Source organism: Acomys russatus, chromosome 6 (assembly GCF_903995435.1).
Source record: "Acomys russatus chromosome 6, mAcoRus1.1, whole genome shotgun sequence".
In the NCBI taxonomy this organism is placed as follows: domain Eukaryota; kingdom Metazoa; phylum Chordata; class Mammalia; order Rodentia; family Muridae; genus Acomys; species Acomys russatus.
Window position 1 is genome coordinate 34199342 of NC_067142.1, and position 18836 is coordinate 34218177.

At 42.2% G+C, this 18836-nt stretch overlaps 2 protein-coding genes across 3 annotated transcripts in view; both read right to left on the minus strand.

Annotated features, from left to right (window-relative positions):
- Positions 1-18836, minus strand: part of Ppp1r12b (protein phosphatase 1 regulatory subunit 12B) — a 202791-nt gene that overhangs the window by 124976 nt on the left and 58979 nt on the right. For both annotated transcript variants that reach the window (XM_051147459.1, XM_051147458.1), the window contains exons 3-9: positions 18261-18379; positions 14548-14707; positions 12130-12274; positions 10586-10660; positions 8689-8768; positions 7829-7968; positions 983-1095 (exon numbers count right to left, since the gene is read on the minus strand). In XM_051147459.1, the coding sequence (XP_051003416.1) occupies positions 983-1095; positions 7829-7968; positions 8689-8768; positions 10586-10660; positions 12130-12274; positions 14548-14707; positions 18261-18379 (832 nt within the window). The remainder of the gene's footprint in view (positions 1-982; positions 1096-7828; positions 7969-8688; positions 8769-10585; positions 10661-12129; positions 12275-14547; positions 14708-18260; positions 18380-18836) is intronic.
- Positions 12686-12964, minus strand: LOC127190884 (60S ribosomal protein L37a-like). The gene has a single exon (XM_051148177.1). The coding sequence runs from the start codon at positions 12962-12964 to the stop codon at positions 12686-12688; it is 279 nt and encodes a 92-aa protein (XP_051004134.1).

The window sequence follows — 18836 nt, forward strand, 5'->3', positions numbered from 1 at the left end:
AATTGTCATCGAAACAATTCTGGATGCTACGTGTCTTCCCATCCAGTCTACTTTGTATACAGTTATCTTCATTTTCTTTTTTTTTATTATTAATTTATTATTAATTTATTCATATTACATCTTGATTGTTAGCCCTTCCCCTGTTTCCTCCCATTCTTCCCTCCCTCCCATTTCTCCCCTTCTCCCCTCCCCTATGTCTGTGACTGAGGGAGACCTCCTCCCCCTATATATGCTCTCAGAATATCAAGTCTCTTCTTGGTAACTAGCTATCCTTCCTCTGAGTGCCACCAGGTCTCCCCATCCAGGGGACATGGTCAGAAAAGGGGCACCAGAGTTCATGTGAGAGTCAGATCTCACTCTCCACTCAACGGTGGAGAGTATCATGTTCGTCAGCTAGGTCTTGGTAGGGGTTCGGTTATCTTCAATTTCAATATGAAGAAAACAGGTGAAACACAGGATCTTTTTGGTCTCAGAGTACTCTCATCCTGTTGCTGTACACATTTATAGCCATATTTGTTTGGTATTGTTTTCCCAAGGACGTGGGGGGCCAATGTTATGGACAGAATTTTTATGTCCCTCCAAAATTCACACTGAAGCCTTAACCATCACAACTGCATCAGGAGACTGGGCCTCTGAGGAAGGGACAAAAGTATAATGAGGCCACTAGGGTAGGGCTGCTGCCCTTCTCACCAAGGAACACCAGTGCCCTCTCTACACGCTAAGATACAAGAAGTGGGCATCATTAAGCCAGGAAGACAGCCCTTATGAGGAACTAAACTGGCTAGCATATTGTTCCGGGAACTCTCCAGCCCTCGGAACTGGGAGCACAGTTTTAAATCACCGTTTATGGTATTCTGGTGTAAGAGCTTAACACAGGCAAGCAGGTACTCTGACTGTTTTGCAAGAATGCGTCGTTGAGGCCTTTGAGTGTGCTACTGCGGTAGAGTAAACTCTGACCTCAGATCAACCCCCAAGTACTCACTCTCCTGGCAGAAGAGGCAGTGAAGGTGCTCTGAGCCGGGGCTGGGATCTGCTCCATGACACGACTCCTGCTTTCAGAGTTGGAATGGTTGACAGCAGCTTCTGGCTTTTTATCTGTTATTTAAGACAAGAAAAGCAACAAGTATAAATATAAAAATCTTAGTGTGTATAAATCCTTTTCTACTAAGAAAAAGAGCTTTGCCATTATCAAAACAGGTTATTGGGACCATGGAATGAACGTCTGGACTCACACCAGGACAAACTCTAGCAACTGAGAGTAGAGAGAAAAAAAAAAAAAAAAAAAAAAAGCAAGGCTATCCTTATCTTGGTAGAATACTACTTCCAATAAAAACTGTCTCTAAAATTCATCACTATACAAAAAAATCTGTTCAGTTTTGTGAAGAAGCTGACCAGGAAATTAAAACAGAAAATGTATAAGATAGACTTTACTATCTAGGTAATTATGTTTAAAAAAAAAAAAAAGACACATTTTAATGAAAACACAAGATCATATAGTTGATTCAGATCAGCAGGTACTATAGATTTTAAAGAAGGGCGGAGCCTCTGAGGAAGAGAATAAGAAAGCTGCTACAGTTGGGGTTCCCCAAAAAGCTCCAGAGAAAGCTGAAAGACAGACTGATGGACAGGTGGAGGAGGAATATCATCTCAGTGATCACACTCACACATCCGCTGGTTAGTAACTGACTAGCCTAATTTGAGTAGTGAGTAATTCTTGTGTTACAATAGGGCCTAAGAGTAGAAGGGACCTCAGAAAATGTTGTTGATTAAGTTGCAGAACTTTAGTAAATGGACTCAGAACACTAGGAGTGGTCCAACCCAGCAGGGTCATCAATCTCGCCATATATCAATTAATAACTAACACAGCGTCTGTACCTAGTGGCTGTGATTCTGATGTTTATACTCTGAAAACAGATCCAGAGTAAACTACATGATCCTGTGGTAATTATAAGCTACATCTAACTGTGTGATACTTAGTTACAGGTCATGTTTAAACCTCTATTTTCTAGTTAGTCAGAGATTTTAATCTTCACCTTAATAGAATTTTTATGAAGATTAGAAATAGCATTTTAAAACTTCAGAGCTCATTGGCTATAGTAAACTTCTTTATGTTTTAATGCTATTATTTGGTAGTTATTATAATGATCAAGGCATTCTTTAAGTACTAAATATATCTAAGCCTTATTAAAATGAAATCGATTGTTACAGTCCTGGCTTCTGGTGCAGCATGCCTCCCTGAACCATAGTTTCATGTAGTGTCTTCTTCACACCAGCTCTGGACTTGCCAAGTGACTAAGCAATGGCCTCTGAAACATCAGCAATTGAGACACTCAGCTTTGCCCTCTGTAACTAATTCCAGAATCCAGCTGCCACATGAAGAAATAGGGCAGGCCTGCTTGATGAGAGGAGATCACTTGCCCTTGGACAGCACAGCCAACTACCAGAAACATGAGCAATGTCATCTAAGACCAACTCTCCCTCCATACGCTTTACTAGTTGAAGGCACAAACATGAATAAGCACACCATCACCAAGAGCGAGACAAGCTATCCAGCAGAGCCCTTCCCAATCACCAAGCCATAGAATAGTTCACATAAGGAGTCTTTGTTTTCCCCCCTGAGACAGAGTATTATGGAGCTCAGTTTCACATCAAACTGGCTATGTGGTTGAGGGTGACCTTGAACTCCTGATTCTTCTGCTTTTACCTTCCAATGGCTAGAATTACAGGTGTGTGTCAGCAGGCCAGCTTTTATGTGGTGCTGGTGATCTAACTCAGGGCCTTGTATAAGCTAGGCAAGCACTCTGCCAACTGAGCCACACCCTAGTTCAAGAGTTACTGTTTTAAGACATTAAGTTTGGAGATGGTTTATTATTAAGCAATAGGGAATTGATATAAAAAGTATTTAAGCCAGATTAAAAAAAAGAAAAGAAAAAGTAAAATTTATAATAAAAATGCTTATATTCTCCTCAAAATACAATTTATACTTTAAATATAATATTAACTATTAAGATACATGAAAACTAATTTTTATCTGTGAATACTTAAAAATGGGAAGATGCATTCAATAGATATTTGTTCAATGTCCAGTCATGTAATAAGCAATATGAGGAAAGACTCAGTGCATCCTCCCAGCATATTTCATGAACACCCACACAGAGAAGGCCATATGGCATACAGAAAGATAGAGAAGACACATAAGAATGTTCAAATGCATCCAAAGCTTGTCCATGGGGACATCAGAAGGGATGATAAACAAACAAAAAACAGAACTACTTCATATATTAAGTAGCATGAGAAAACTAATACAAAAGAGCTTCAAACAAATAGGTACTAAAGTCAACGGTGGGGTGGGGGTGTGTATCTACATGGCAAGGTGACAGAAGTTGATCTGAGTGGAGCTCTGAGACTTGAGTAAAATTTCAGTTGACAAAGAACCACAGACATGAGTAGGGGAGTCTGCTAGAACCATCTGGCTTCTGCCCACACCCGGCTACTGAAACTGCTCTCTAGGATTACTGTGATTTCCTAATTGTTGGATCATCACCCTGTGCCCCTCTCATTACTGCTCACCACTGCTGGCTTCTCTGAGGCAGAAATACATGTCCTGGTTCTCCTCAACCTCTTGGTTATATGTCTCTGTTTCCTTCATTAGCATCACCTCAATTTCGAAAGAGAGAATGCCCTGAGGTTCTTTCTTTCTTTCTTTCTTTTGGTTTTTTGAGACAGGGTCTCTCTGTGTAGCCTTGGCTGTCCTGGACTCACTTTGTAGACCAGGCTGGCCTCGAACTCACAGCGATCCGCCTGCCTCTGCCTCCCTAGTGCTGGGATTAAAGGCGTGCACCACCATGGTTCTTTCTTATATTTCCCTTTGCTACGATCTTTGGGAACCCTATACTTTTCTACAGTTTTTAAAATAAATTATTATGTTTATATGTGTGGTTAGCCTTCACCTAAGACTGTAAAATGTTGACATCTCATTCTAAAACAGGAGTGATAATGATTTATGCCCCCCGAAGTATGGTCATGGGGATTAAATGAAATTGTTTAAGTGTATTGCAAAGTTAAAAAGCAGTATAGAGATATAAAGTTGTATTATAATTTTTGGAATGAGTCATAATCTTACCTCCTAGTGAATACAAACCGCATTTACCTCCCTCACACGGCATGTATTTGATCCCTGTAATGCTTTCTATGCCCCTACAGTTACAGTCAACACCATCATTTAGTGAACATGAGTAGGTGTCATATATGAGAAGGACTGTTAGCTTTGTCACAGGTGGAAGCAGTCTTGGCGGGCTTTGCCCGTGGACACACCATGGACACTCCCTGAGATTAACCTTGAGATAGACTGGGTGGAGCCATCCTGGGCCTGGAATTCAGGAAGCGGACCTGGGGACTCCACCTGGACTATTGTGTTTCTAATTGACCCTCAATGGGAGGAGACCACCCTTTGCACGTGATACAGGCAGGCAGAGAGGACAGAGCAGCAGCAGGTTCAGACCAGGCTTGAGCACGCGTGTATCTGAAAAAGGATCAGCAAAAAGGCAGGACCAGCGCGCAGACCAGAGACACCTAGGGACCGGTCCCATGGAACGGATACCGGAAGGTTTACTTTTTTTTCCCTTTAACCTTTCTTCCTTCTTGTGTAAGCTAGTTGGGTTGTATAATAAAGTTTAATTGTTAAAAAACAGAGCCAACAGTCATATGCTGAAACCTGGAGTACAGTAATAAAGTCAGTGTTCTCAGAAAAGCTGGTAATGACTAGATCAGAAATAATGCATTGTGCTATAGAGATAGAAATGGAGTTAAAAAAAAAAGACAGAGTAGGAAAATACAGAATACTACTAGGTACTTGCCTCAGAAAGAACAAAAGATCTGACAAAAGCAACTTAAGGAAGGCGTTGTAGCATGCACAGTCCATCACGGGAAGAAAAGGTATAGTTTCAGGAGCAGAAGTAGCCAGCCACATCACGGCCACAGTCAAATCCTTTTCTTTTTTTATGTAGTCTGGGAATCCTACATACAGAACAATGTCACCCAAATTTATGGTGCCTCTTCCCATCTCAATTATAATCTAACCTGGAAAATCTTTCACAGACATGACCAGAAATGTGTCTATAAAGTGCCTGTAGATCCCATCGAGTTGACAGGTTTAGGCTCAAGTGTTGAAGACGCAGCCCCTAAGAGAGGCGACTGGATCATAAGAGCTCTGACTGCACTGATGGATATGCACTGACAGACTCATAATCTGGAGGCATCTTTAGGAGATGGTAGGAGGTGAGCAAGTCACTGTGACTATCTTGTTTCTGGCCCTCTTCTGTCTCTCCACTCCCCACCTGCTATGATATGTGCAGCTTGGCTCTACTACATCCATCCCATACCACAGTCTGCTCAACCACAGTCCTGAAACACAGAGCCAGCTGATTCTGAAACATGAGCCAAAATCAATACCCACCCCCTTAAACAGTTCATCTCAGGTACTTGTCACTGCAATATGAAAGATAATTAATTCAGGCTCCAATTGTTTTAATTTTCCATATCAGAAAAAAAACACTTCACTCTTCTAGATCCTACACTTTCTAAAAGAACTTGCCCAACAAGTATGTCTGATGCTTTGAAATGAATTTGAAGGCAAAATTAAACATTCAAAGCCAAGAATGTTGAGGTAATATTTGAGAAAAATCAAGCAATCCAATTTAGCTACAGTGTGTCCTTGCCTATGTAGAGCACTGGGAACATCTGTAGGAGCTAGACTATCAGAGACCTTGAAGGCTAGGTCACAGGGTTCGGGACTTACTCTGCAGACAAAGATAGAATGAGGGGGGCTGGTCACAGAAGATTTCTGAACAGAAATATACTTTGATCATAAGTGTCCTGTCAATATTTTATTCCAATAGCATATGGATATGCCTGTGTGCTGGATAGTTTATGTTAAACTTGATGCAAACTAAAGTCATCTGAAAGGAAGGAACGTCAACCAAGAAAGTATCTCCAGCCAGGCAGTGGTAGTACACATATTTAATCCTAGTACTTCGGAGGCAGAGGTAGGCTATCTCTGTGAGTTCGAGGCCAGCCTGGTCAACAGAGTGAATTCTGGGATAGCCAGGGCTACACAGAGAAACCTTGTTTCGAGGAAAAGAAAAAGAAAATGCCCCTTGTGAAAGCCTGTTGTGCATTTTTTAAATTAGTGGTTAGCGGGAGGACCCAGCCTATTGTGAGGAACCATCTCCTAGTCCTGAGTTCTATAAGAAAGCAGGCTGAGGAAGAGCAGGCCAGTAAGTAGCACCCTCCACGGCCTCTGCATCAGGCCATGCCTCCAGGTTCTCACCCTGTTTGAGTTCCTGTGCTGACTAACTTCAGTGATGGATTATGGAGGTGGAAACATAAGCCAAATAAACCATTTCCTCCCCAGCTTGCTTTGGTCATGGGGTTCAGCATGGGAGTAACCCAAACCAGGATAGTCTGTAAGGAGTGAGACCTGAGGCAGGAGGATAAGTCACGAAGCAATATCAGCAGTTTTGGTAGCTTCCTAATTTTCCTAATATCATAGTGGCTAACAAATAAAATGTAGTATAGAGCAAGCCCAAATATGAATTCCAGATACTGTGTGAAGGCTAGACTGAGGGTACTCAGTAAATAATACAAATAACAAGATATAGACATTTTTAACTTTTGATGGATGTAATATATGCTTTTCCAGAATAGCTACAAATGATTAATAATAGAAAAATTTTTTTTTAATTTTAAGAGGCTACAGAGATGGATAAGTAGTCAAGAACACTGGTTGCTCTTGCAGAGAATCTGGGTTCCATTTCCAGCTCCCATATTGCACTCACAACCATCTACAACTCCAGTTCCTGGGGATCTGATGCTGTCTTTTGGCCTCCATGGGTACTGCATGCACGTGGTGCACAGACATGCATTCAAAACACCCATACACATAAAAATAATAAAATAAAATAAAATAAAATAATGGAAATCCAAGGCTCCATGAATATAAAGTCAAATTCCCCTTTACTGAAAACTGAACTGATGCCTGCCTTCCCTATAAAGCTGATGGCCTCTAACTTCCTACCGCAACAGACAACGAGCTTCAGATTAAGACATGAAGACGGGCAGTCTTCTCTCATGATTGAGAAAAACTATCAGCAAAGCCAAACAACAGAGATACAGCCTCAGTCCTTCACCTTACCGTGAACTGAAAACATCTGGAAGCAAAAAGCATGACCTTGCATTTGTGCTAAATATATATAGATTTTTTTTTTTCTTTTTCAGATCTGTGTCCTTACATTTTTATCAATCCCTAAGCAGTATGGAATAGTGGTTATTTACCCTGTACCAGGTAATATGAGCAACAGGGAGACAGTCTGAAGTATATATTACTAACATGAATAATAAAAGTAAATCTGATTTGTTCTTTCATTAATTCCCTTACTCAGGAACTGAGGAAGCTTCACAAAACAAGAAAAAAGTTAGGATTCAGTTTATAGACTCAGAATCATATAATAAGTAAATGCAAATTTTTACCATTGTGTTGAAAATATTTAACCCAAAGTTTTGATAAGGCCCATGCCTCTCAGCCTACTGCCTTCTTAGAATCCAGTCTATGGCTGACCTGCCGGTGGAAGGGCAGGGCAACTAGGTTCCTCTGTGCTCCTTACTGGATGGCTGCCATCAGAGCGGCAGGTGTATTTTAACTGAGCTCACAGCTTTTCCAAGCATATTGTCGTCAGCAATCCAGTCTCTTGGGAACTACACCTCAAGCTCTTTCTGGAAGCCTGTGAAGCCTGACCCAGCTCCGACAGGCAGTAGACAGGAAGGGCCTTACCTGCCTCCTTCTCGGTTTCTGACTCGGAAACTTCATCTTCCCCTTCCTCTTCCTCTGAGCTGGAGCTGCTGGATTCTTTGTTTTCTTCCTCTGTTTCTTGGGACTTGGGGACCTCTTCCTCATAAAGCATTTTTTCTTTGCTAAAATCAAAGGCACAATTTGAAAGCATTTCAGAAATGGTAAACCATGTAAGTTCACTGACAGTCAGGTATAATAAAGGGAACAAATCTCTAAATCTCTATGTAGAAGTAACAGTAAAGACATGAAAATCCTTCTAACACCTGTGTGCTCCCTTGACCCTTGGCTTTTCAACAGCCTACAGTTTGTTCCTGACTTCAGAGTGTGGCTCAATGAGACCCTGTCTGTCCAACACACAGACAAGAGCACCATCAACAACAAGGAGAAGATGGTAGTGGAGCAGATCAATATTTTAAAAAGCCATCAAACAAATCTTCACCAGGTTTTATTACACCCCACAAACCTTGCTAGGCACTGAGACAGTGGTAAACAGAAAGGCAATCCCTGAGCCGAGGAAACACTCTGTTTACTAAAGGGAGCAGGCAGGACTGACAGCCGCCAGGCTAGGCTAGCAGAGGTGCTGCCAATACAGTTTCTCCCTGTGAAGCACATTCAGTCATCCTCAGTGCCCCATGTCAGCGCTATCTCCTCTTGTCCACAAATATTTCCACCTTTAGAGTTCATTTGACTGAAATCACAGAATTATCTTAATATAAAAATTCTCAAGTAATACACATATACTCTCACGCGCGCGCGCATACACACACACACACACACACACACACACACACACAGCATCAAGCTGACCTCATTCCTTACATACAAGTAAGCTTGTGCCTTACTTCTTGAAGAGCCCACTTTGAAACTTGCTATTCAGGTCTGATTCAATGAGTTTATTCCGTGTCTCCTTTTCACTTCGAAGCTGGAAATTCAGAAAATAGAGAGAAAAGGGAGAAAGTTGACAATTTGTGAAAAATCAAAAGTATTGAGAAGTGACAAAATGGTACCATCATTCTGGAAAAAAAAAAAAAAACCTAGGATGAAAGAACAAAGAGGGATAGTGGAATTAAACAAAAAGACAAACACATCCTCACCCTGTGCACCAACCTTCTCCTTGGAAGAAAGTAACAGAGGAAAATCTTTATCCAAAGCAGAAGAGAAACCATGGTGCTAGAGAATCAAGAAAACTGTCCCTTCAAAATCCTAAGTCAAACTTTAATAAGAAAAAAGAAAGTCTAGCTTCTAAGAGATAAAGAACTAAAGGGGGCCTGGGAAGCCATAACTCTAAAGAAATCAAAGACAGACACCATATGGAAATAAGCCCTTAGGGGGAAATGGTCTGGTACTTAGATGTATACTCTAGACAAAATGCACTTAGGTCCTTGGATCCCAAAGTTAGGCAGAGGACAAAGACCAACACTGTCCCCCTTAGTACAGTAAGGTCATGGGGTGAAGCTGGGCCTGGGTGAAAGCCTGTCATACTGGTCACTAGGGGGCTCAGGAAGAAGGACTGCATGTTCAGACTAGCCTGGAGGTTAGGGGCAAATCCAAATGGTTTTGTGTGTGGGGGTGGGGTATAATTTATGCCAAAAACCCAATTATGTTAGTTAAAGGGCATGTATGTTTGCAATTACAAAAACTTAACTACACAAAATGGAGCTCTAGTCTAAGAAAGGCTGCTGCTGCTAATAGCATGAAGCTAATCGCTAATAGCAAATATCATTTGGACTGTCCTACCACTCAAATGATCCTGAACACTCAGCAAAGAAATATATGAACCGTAAGTTGTCTGTCTGAACTTCATGTATGTAGCTTTCTGAGTCTACAGTAATGAGAATTCTACATCAACAGTCCAGACATGATGGCGAATGCTCTTCCTGTTAGATACATTGATCTGTTAAATCACTGAGCTACACAGTTCTGACCCAAACCCACTCTATTTCCTGTGTTTGTCCTAAACTCAAGTTCCCATACCCTGCACTATATGAAAACAGAGGAAAGCCAGTGGGTTTTTTTTTTCTTTTTCCTGTCCTACACTAATTTTATTCCCCTGTCAAAATTACTCACTGGCAGAAAATCTGAGTTAGTCACTCTTTACCTGGGTACCAGAGGGTGGTTCCTACTCATGTATGTGGCTTCTCTGCAGAGCACCAAGCAGAAAAGCAGATGGAATCAATAAAGGTTTTAAGGTAAGGAGGAAAGAGAAGAGGACTGGATTCTGGATTTTATTGATCTGAAGTAACTATGAATCACTGCTAACCGAGTACCGTCCAATACCACGTGACAACTGCAGTATATTACCTCATTAAGAAAGAAATACAGTTGGGTGGTGGTGGCACACACTTCCGATCCCAGCACACCTGGGAGGCGGGGGCAGGCAGATCTCCGAGTCTGAGGCCAGCCTGGTCTACAGAGTGAGTTCATGGACAGCCAGGGCTAAGAGACAAACCCTATCTCGAAAGAAACAAACAAGAAAATTAAAGAAAAAAAAAAAAAAGAAATACATTCTTCTCTGCAATCAACTTTTAGCTGCCTGAAGGCTATTTTATGATAAGTAGCCCTTTAGGTCATGGTTTTTTCAAGCATACTGTTGATGGTTTCTGAAAGGAACGGATAACATCTGTGAAATGTAGATACATCCAGTTCAACTCTGAACAAATGACACTGAAGCAAGTGACTGAGACACCAGAATAGACTATAAACTGTGAGGAAAGCTCTGAAAACATCAACCGAACTTACCACATTTTGCTTCTTCTGAAGCATCTCCAAGTGCTCCACAAGACCTTCGTCAGCCACATCAAATGGTGTCTGGCCCTAGCCGGACAAAGGGTGCCATGACAGAGAGAAAAGAGAAGCATCAATCGTGTGACTTCATCAGCGACTAGTCACTATCTACTTACTAACTTTTTTGTTCTTGTTTTGTTTTTCATTTTTATTTTTATTTATCTTATTTATTTATTTTTTTGAGACAAGGTTTCTCTGTGTAGCCTTGGCTGTCCTGGATTTGCTTTGTAGACCAGGCTGACCTTGAACTCAGAGATCCACCTGCCTCTGGCTCCCTGAGTACTAGGATTAAAGGTGTGGACTACCACACCCAGCTCTACTGACTGACTTTTATTCTTATGATTCAAAGTGAATCTCCTTCATCCAAAATGCTTAGGACTAGAAGTACTTTGGATCTTAGCATAGATGCATACATATACATATATACATATGTATTGAGGCATCTTGAGACTAGGACTTAAGTATAAACACAAAATTTATTTATGCACATATAGCCCAATGATGATTTTTTTTTTTATAATACCTTAAATAATTTTGTGCTTTTGTGGTCTGGAATTTTCTACTTGGAGCATCAAATCAGTGTTTACAAGTCTGAGATTATGAATATTTCAGATTTCAGACTTGGCTTGGAGATGTCCAGCCTATAGCTGCCTTCTTAATCTGTCTAGTCTATGTAGAGATGCCTTCATGAGTCATAGAGGAGATATTTTAAGAAGCAGCAAATCCTTCAAACACAGAGTTCTGTAAAACAGCGGTGACAAAAAATCACTGCACCATTCTAAGGTGTATGGTGTCTAGGGGATAATTCCTGTTCTAAAATATTATTGTGATGATAATGTAGTAAGTGCTCTTTCAAACCTCAAAAGAAAGTCTGGGGCATACCCACACTGAAGACTGATAGAAATGATTTCCCTTTGAGGAAGAGGAGGGAAGACTAGCAGGCTATTTCCTTTAGGAATCACCAGTACAACTACATGGTCCGTGCAGTCTAAGAATGAGACCTGGATTCGGGATTATGTGAGAAAGACAAGGCCATGTGTCTGGATTCTAGAAAATCAAGTGGCACAGGGATAGGAGTCCCAGGGTTCTAAGTTGTTTGAAGTGAGGCTGGTAATACTGCTTTTAGTTAAAACTGAACAATCGTGGCCATTACAGAGTGTTCTTACAGAGCCCTATGTGCAGAAAGCTCAGCTGTTAAAAGACTCCGTATATACCTCACCATAGACAGGGGCCTCGACTTCTCTCAAAGTTCCTTTGTAGTCAAGAGCAGATTATCTTTTTCATTTCTTTTTGTTTAGAACCAGATGACCTGCTTGGTGGAGTTTTATTTTATCTGGTCATTAAATGTACTTTTACACTGATAATAAGCAGCAGGCCAAGGAGGTGAAGGACAGCTCAGCCACTAGCGCAGCCAGGGGATACGGAGCAGGGATGTTAGCCCGTGCTAGGCACCTAGCCACCTCAGCTCACTGCCCTTTTAGAAGTGCAGGCTCACTAACCAGTTTGTTCCGGATATCCATGTCGCAGAGTGCCTCTGCCAGGATGGAACAAGCCTCTTTCACTCCCCAGTGCGCAGCAGCATGAAGAGGAGTCCAGCCATCATGGTCCTGAACATCGAGTTCATAGCCAGCCTGAATTAGAAGTCTGGAAGGAGACCCAAAAAGGACATTTATGGCCTTAATTTTATAGTTTTCCACCAAACAGGCTATCACTTCAATGACACTTCAGGTGCGGGCTAGCCTCTAGACATCCTATGAGTCCTTCTTCCCTCTAAGGGACAGCTTGCAATTCATATTACTACACTGAGCATCAATTGCGATCTTCACTGACCCTCTCTGTATGGTTCTACGCATGGCGTTCCCTGCACAGGTCCATGTTGCATCGTGCTGCTGGTTAGTTTTGTTGTCTTGACATAAACACGAGTCACCTAGGAAGGGAGAAGCTCATAAAGAACTACCTCTACCAGACTGCTCCGTGAGCATGTCTGTGGAGCCGTTTCTTTCTTTCTTTTTTTTTTTTTATGTAAATTAACCCATTTATTGCAGGCTAGGCGTCTCAAACGGTAGCACTTCTCAGTTCCTTGAGTCTTCTGATGGCAGACTTCACTGTGATGGCAGAAGTGGTATTGTAGGTCCAGGCCCCACCAGCCACTGTGCAGGGACCACAGTGCCAGATGCCAACGGCTCGTCTCTTCATCTTGGTCTTGCCACAGAAGGAGCAAGTGTACTTGGCGTGCTGGCTGATTTTAATTTTCTTCACCATTTTCCGGAGGGAGGCACCATAGTGGGCCCCGTATTTCCCGACTATCCCGACCTTCTTGGCGCGTTTAGCCATCTTGCCGGAACCGAAGCCAGAGCCCGAAGAGCAAAATGTGTAGCCTAGGCTGGCCTCGAACTCGTGATCCTCCTGCCTCCGCCTCCTTCAGCAAATCCTATCAGCATGAGCCACTTTCAGGGATCATTTCTATAGTTTGTGGAGCCGTTTCTTAATTGTTAATGCCCACTGTGGGCAATGCCATCTCTAAGGCAGGTGGGCAGAGTAGCTGAGTGTGCTAGAGGAAGTAAGTCAGTGAGCAGTTGTCCTCCGTGGCTCCTGCCTCCGCCCGTTTGAGTTCTTGCCTTGCCTTCCCTCAGTGATGGGCTGCTTTCAGGGTATATAAGCCAATGAGCCTTTTCCTCCCCAATACTACTTTAGTCATGGTGTTTGTCACGGCAACAGAAAGCAACTAGGACATACACCACATAATAGAAATATATAGATCAGTTTGTACCTACGATTAACCCAACCCAATTAGCCAAACTACACCACTCTATTACAGGGTATACTTTGCATGTCCAGTTCAGAAAGGAGCTCACATACAAAAAGAGGACTCAAATATCTTTTGGACTACTTTACCAATGAGCTTTCGAGGTGACCTTTATAGGACGCGACCGTTTTCTGCAGAATCCCACACCTCCAGTTCTAAAATTACCCACAGAGGGTTCTAGCTAACCCAAAACGCTACAGCTTAACTTGTATCCATGTTATGCAAGAGGAAAATATGTGATTCCTAAGTCCAAATCATACTGCGTTATCCTTCCAAGAATTGAGCAGCATATGACTACCATGTTTAGGCATGGATAGAAAGAGCACCTACACACCGCGGTACCTACTAGAAAGGCCATATTAGGTAGTGTGTGAGTGCTGGGAGAGTCTAGCAATACAGCATGCCCTGTATTCTGAAGGTCCTGCCAACACTAATCACCAAGAGCCATAGAAAGCATGAATATAAGAAAAGCAAATCTGCAAAAAGGTAAAATAGTAGAGTCTAATTCTCTTTTCTTGCTTTTAAAATTACATTTTAGGTTGATTTATTTGGTACGCATGTGTGTGGTGGTGGTGAATATGGGTACATACATGCCACTGTATACAAGTGGTGGTAGGACAATCACTTGGAGAAATCAGTTCTCCAGGGGATTGAACGTAGGCCATCAGTAGATGTTTTTACCATGGAGCCATTTCTACACACACACACACACACACACACACACACACACACACACACGCGGCCTAACTATCTTATGAAAGCTGGATAGTGCATACTCAAGATCTATAATAGACCTAGTATGCCCAGAAATTGTCTAAATCATAGAACCACAAGGGTCACGGGTCTGTATAGTCAGAGGAGAAGGTTTCAGGAGAGCTGATGCCAAGTCACAGAACTGAAAGAAGTCTTACTGTGCCTCTGCGCCTCAAGTCTATCTAATATCATGTCCCTGAGGAAGAAGGACAGTAAGAGAGGGAGACCACTCATGAAGGAATACTAGCAAAATATGAGGAAATTTGGCAGGGCAAGAGGAAACACCCAGCAAGAAAATACACCATAGTTAAAAACGTCTGCTTTTAAAACTTATCTCCCAGCATACCGAGCTCCATACCTGAGGACCTCAGAGTAACCCTTGGCAGCAGCGACATGCAAGGCTGTGGCCCCTGAGCGAGCCTGCCTCACATCTTCTATCTTCCCGCTGTTGAGCCACTGGCGGGCATCCTGCAGCATCTGTTGCTCTTCTTCCTTTCTTGACTGTTCTAGATCAACTCCTACAGAAGCCAGACACCAGACAGCAGTGTTACTAAAGCTCCCCCAAAGTCTGACAGGATGTTTTCATTAGAATCAAAACATACAGATATGTGAGGTGCAGTGGTGCACGCCTGTACTTCCAGCACTCAGGGAGGCAGAGGCAGGCGGATCTCTGTGAGTTTGAGGCCAGCCTGGTCTATAAAACAAGTCCAGGACAGACAAGGTTACACAGAGAAACCCTGTCTCAAAAAACAAAAACAACAGTAACAAAAAACCAAAAGCAAACATACAAATATTACCATTAATAAGTTTTCTCATTAACTCAACTCATCAAGTTTAAAGCAATGCAATTTGTATTATAAAATTACCAAGGCTAAATAAGGCAGTCTAAACACTATGTGGTGCACATTCATGAAGTGCACACACCTAACATTGTTTTCAACAGAACATAAAAATCAGATGAGAAGCCAGGCGTGGTGGCGCACGCCTTTAATCCCAGCACTCGGGAGGCAGAGGCAGGCGGATTGCTGTGAGTTCGAGGCCAGCCTGGTCTACAAAGTGAGTCCAGGGCAGCCAAGGCTACACAGAGAGACCCTGTCTCAAAAAACAAAAAACAAAAAAAATCATATGAGATACTGCTTTTAACTTTACAATATTTTTATGAAGCTATAAATGCCAAAGTCCTTTAACATGTTATATGTTCTTAGTTTCCCACAAGCCTGTGGGGTTACTATAATATTATCTATTACTAGCCTCGCTTGGCATATGAGGAACCAAACAGAAAGGCTGGGTGCTTTGCATATGGCCCGAAACATATCAGTAGCAGAGCTGCCATTAGAACTCCTTGACGCTCTTGGCTCTTTTTCACTCATTACATCACAAGGTTACTATCAAAAGTCTTCATTTCAGGTATGATAACTACAGAAAAGTGAACTCTTTCTAAAGCTCATCTCCATGTGCACTTGTATATACTTACCTGAAGCAACCCAGAGGTTAGTAAGTGCTCTGAAGCCAACACTATAGTCTGCTTTCAGGGCAATGTAGACTTTGTTTCCCTTACAACCATATGGAGATACTCCAAGAGTTCTTCCATTTAACTATCAACTCTCCAATATCTAGGCCAGTAAAGAAGGGCCCTAAGAAAGGGCATTCTTAGCCGGGCAGTGGTGGCGCACACCTTTAATCCCAGCACTAGGGAGGTAGTGGCAGGCAGATCACTGAGTTTGAGGCCAGCCTGGTCTACAGAGCAAGTTCCAGGACAGCCAGGGATACACAAAGAAACTCTTGTCTTGAAAAATGGGGGTGGGGCCGGGCGTGGTGGCGCACGCCTTTAATCCCAGCACTCGGGAGGCAGAGGCAGGCGGATCGCTGTGAGTTTGAGGCCAGCCTGGTCTACAAAGTGAGTCCAGGATGGCCAAGGCTACACAGAGAAACCCTGTCTCGAAAAACCAAAACCAAAAACAAAAACAAAAAAAAAAAAGAAAGAAAGAAAAAGAAAAGTGGGGGTGGGTAAAGAGGACATTCTTCATTATATAAAGCATAGGACATGGACAGACCAGTCAAAAGGTCTTATACTTGTAAGCAGACTCTATCTGTGCTTCTAGTCTCCTTCTTGGCTCTTAAATAAGAAACCACAAACTGCTGAAGAACCGTCTGTCTGGTGTGGCAATGCTTAGGGTGAAGAGGAGCCTGCTTAAGACATGGTAAGAGTTACCTGTGCTGTCAAGTGAAACACACACATAAATGCTTGTTCCAAAACAGCATTTAAGGAAGAGTTCAATCAAAATAGTTCTCAAAGTAAAAGGTACTTAAATTTGCAAATTGTAAAACATTTTGGGATATGAGCTGGGGTTGGATAGATGGTTCAGCAGTTAAGAGCACTGGCTGCTCTTCTAGAGGCACTACTAAGTTCAACTCCCAGCACCCATATGGCAGCTCACAACCATCTATCTACTCTAGGATCTGATGCTTTCTTCTGGTATGCAGATGTACCTGTAGACAAAACATCCATATTCATAAGCTAAATAAATCTTTTCTTGGTTTTGTTTTGGTTTTTTGAGACAGGGTCTTTCTACGTTACCCTTGGCTGTCCTGGACTCGCTTGTAGACCAGGCTGTTCTTGAACTCACAGAGATCCACCTGCTTCTGCCTCCCTGAGTGCTGGAATTACAGGTGTGCGCCACCACCCATGGTTCTAAATAAATTTTTCTAAAAAAATTATTTTAGGGGGACTGGAGATATGGCTCAGAGGTTAAGAACACTCACTAACTGCTCTTCCAGAGGTCCTGAATTCAATTCCCAGCAACGAAATGCTGGCTCACAACCATCTATAATGAGATCTGGTGGCCTCTTCTGGCCTGTAGATGTACATGCAGCAGACAGAACACTGTATACATAATAAATAAATAAATTAAAAAAAACATATTTTAGGAGATAAAATGAGTGGAGTGAGAAGACAAAATTAGCATGAAAAATTTAATTCAATAAAACACAAACCCAAATATGAGCCTCAGTAATATCACAACCTGGAATATCCATCACCTAAGGCAGCTTAGCGTACAACTAAAGCTTTGGATATAACTTTGGTTGTTTAGAAGAACGCCCCACCAAACCTCCAACCCCTACAGATTCCATCCAGTATTTCATGATAGTTTTAAGAGAATCCTAAGATCTGATGTCTGTCCGTGGCTATTCAATTACTGTAAGTTGAAAGAATTCAAAAGCCAGGTCTGCTAGTGCATGCCTGTAATACTGGTGTATGGAGAAAGAAGATTTGAGGCAGTTGTCCATGGACTGCCTAGGCAAGGCCATGTATTAAAACAAAGCAGAATGACTTTAAAGTGTCTAATAGGAGAGCCCTACCCTATTCCCTGAAATGAGCTTCTTATAAAACTACAAAATAGAAATACATAATTTCAGAACATATTCTAAGTTAGGTTTCTTACCTCAAGAAACCACTAGAACCAGGTATGATGACTCACACCTGTAATCTCAACATAGGGAGGCAGAGGCAGGAGGATTGCTGCAAGTCTGAGGACAGTCCAGGCTCCAGAGTGAGCTCTAGGGCACGTGGGGCTATGAAATAAGAAGACCGTCTCTTAAAATCACAAACAAACAAAAACTATCAGAATAGTTTCCATAGTTACTATGAGTAAAGACCCTTTCAAAGGTTTAAATAAATAACTTCCCAGAACCACTTGGAGTTCTCAAAGGAAAAGGACACAAAGTCACAAAATGGATTTGACCACACTGTATTCCAGCCCTTCTTCAAGCTATCCTGTGCAGCAGAGACAACACAGTGCACACACAAAGAGCAGTCCACAGTCTTCCTCAGGCCACTCCTAACTACAGGATGGGTACATAGCTCTAGAACAGCACAGAAAGGGCTGCTCTTCCTTGGGCATTTGGCCTGTGCTTGTGTCCGTTAGTAAGAGGACCCATGGCACCGGTAATGGATGACTAATACTGTGCAGACAGATTTAATCCTGTCCTGTCACATGATAATGAAGAGGGATTCCGTTCTGTAAGGGGCAGTGTGAGGGCCTCTGCTAGCTACCCGGTCTCCTAGGTTACCTTGCTTCTTTACTTGTTCCAGAAGAAGATCTTTCATTGCTGGCTCTTCTGCAAGGTCAGAAGGAACTTCGCCTTCACTGTTCACGATACCCACACTGGCTCCATGGCTAATAAAATATCTGTAGGGCAAAAATAAATTATTATTTGTCAACCTGATAGCAATTTATACCATGTGTCTTGAGTCTGATGTACAATACGACATATTTGGGTTTTAAATATGGGGTAGATGAGGTTCTCTGATATTCATTTATTATTAACTTCACAACCTAGTAGCCTGCAATAATTATGACCACAGGCTCCTCAATTTCCCAACAAGAGCAACATCAACAAGATTTCTTACATACTCATATTCATAACACCAATGCTTTCATTTCTAGAAACACTAAGTCTTTCTAAAACACCATAGGGAGCAGGGTAGGGTGTATAGCCCAGGCCTGGAATCCTAGCACTTAGAATGTTGAGACAGGAGGAGCTCAAGTTTGAGGCCAGCCTGACCCACAGGCCGAGTTCAAGACTAGTCTAAACTACAAAATGACACCTTGTCTTAGTGGGGTAAAATAGGGAGGCATGCAGTCC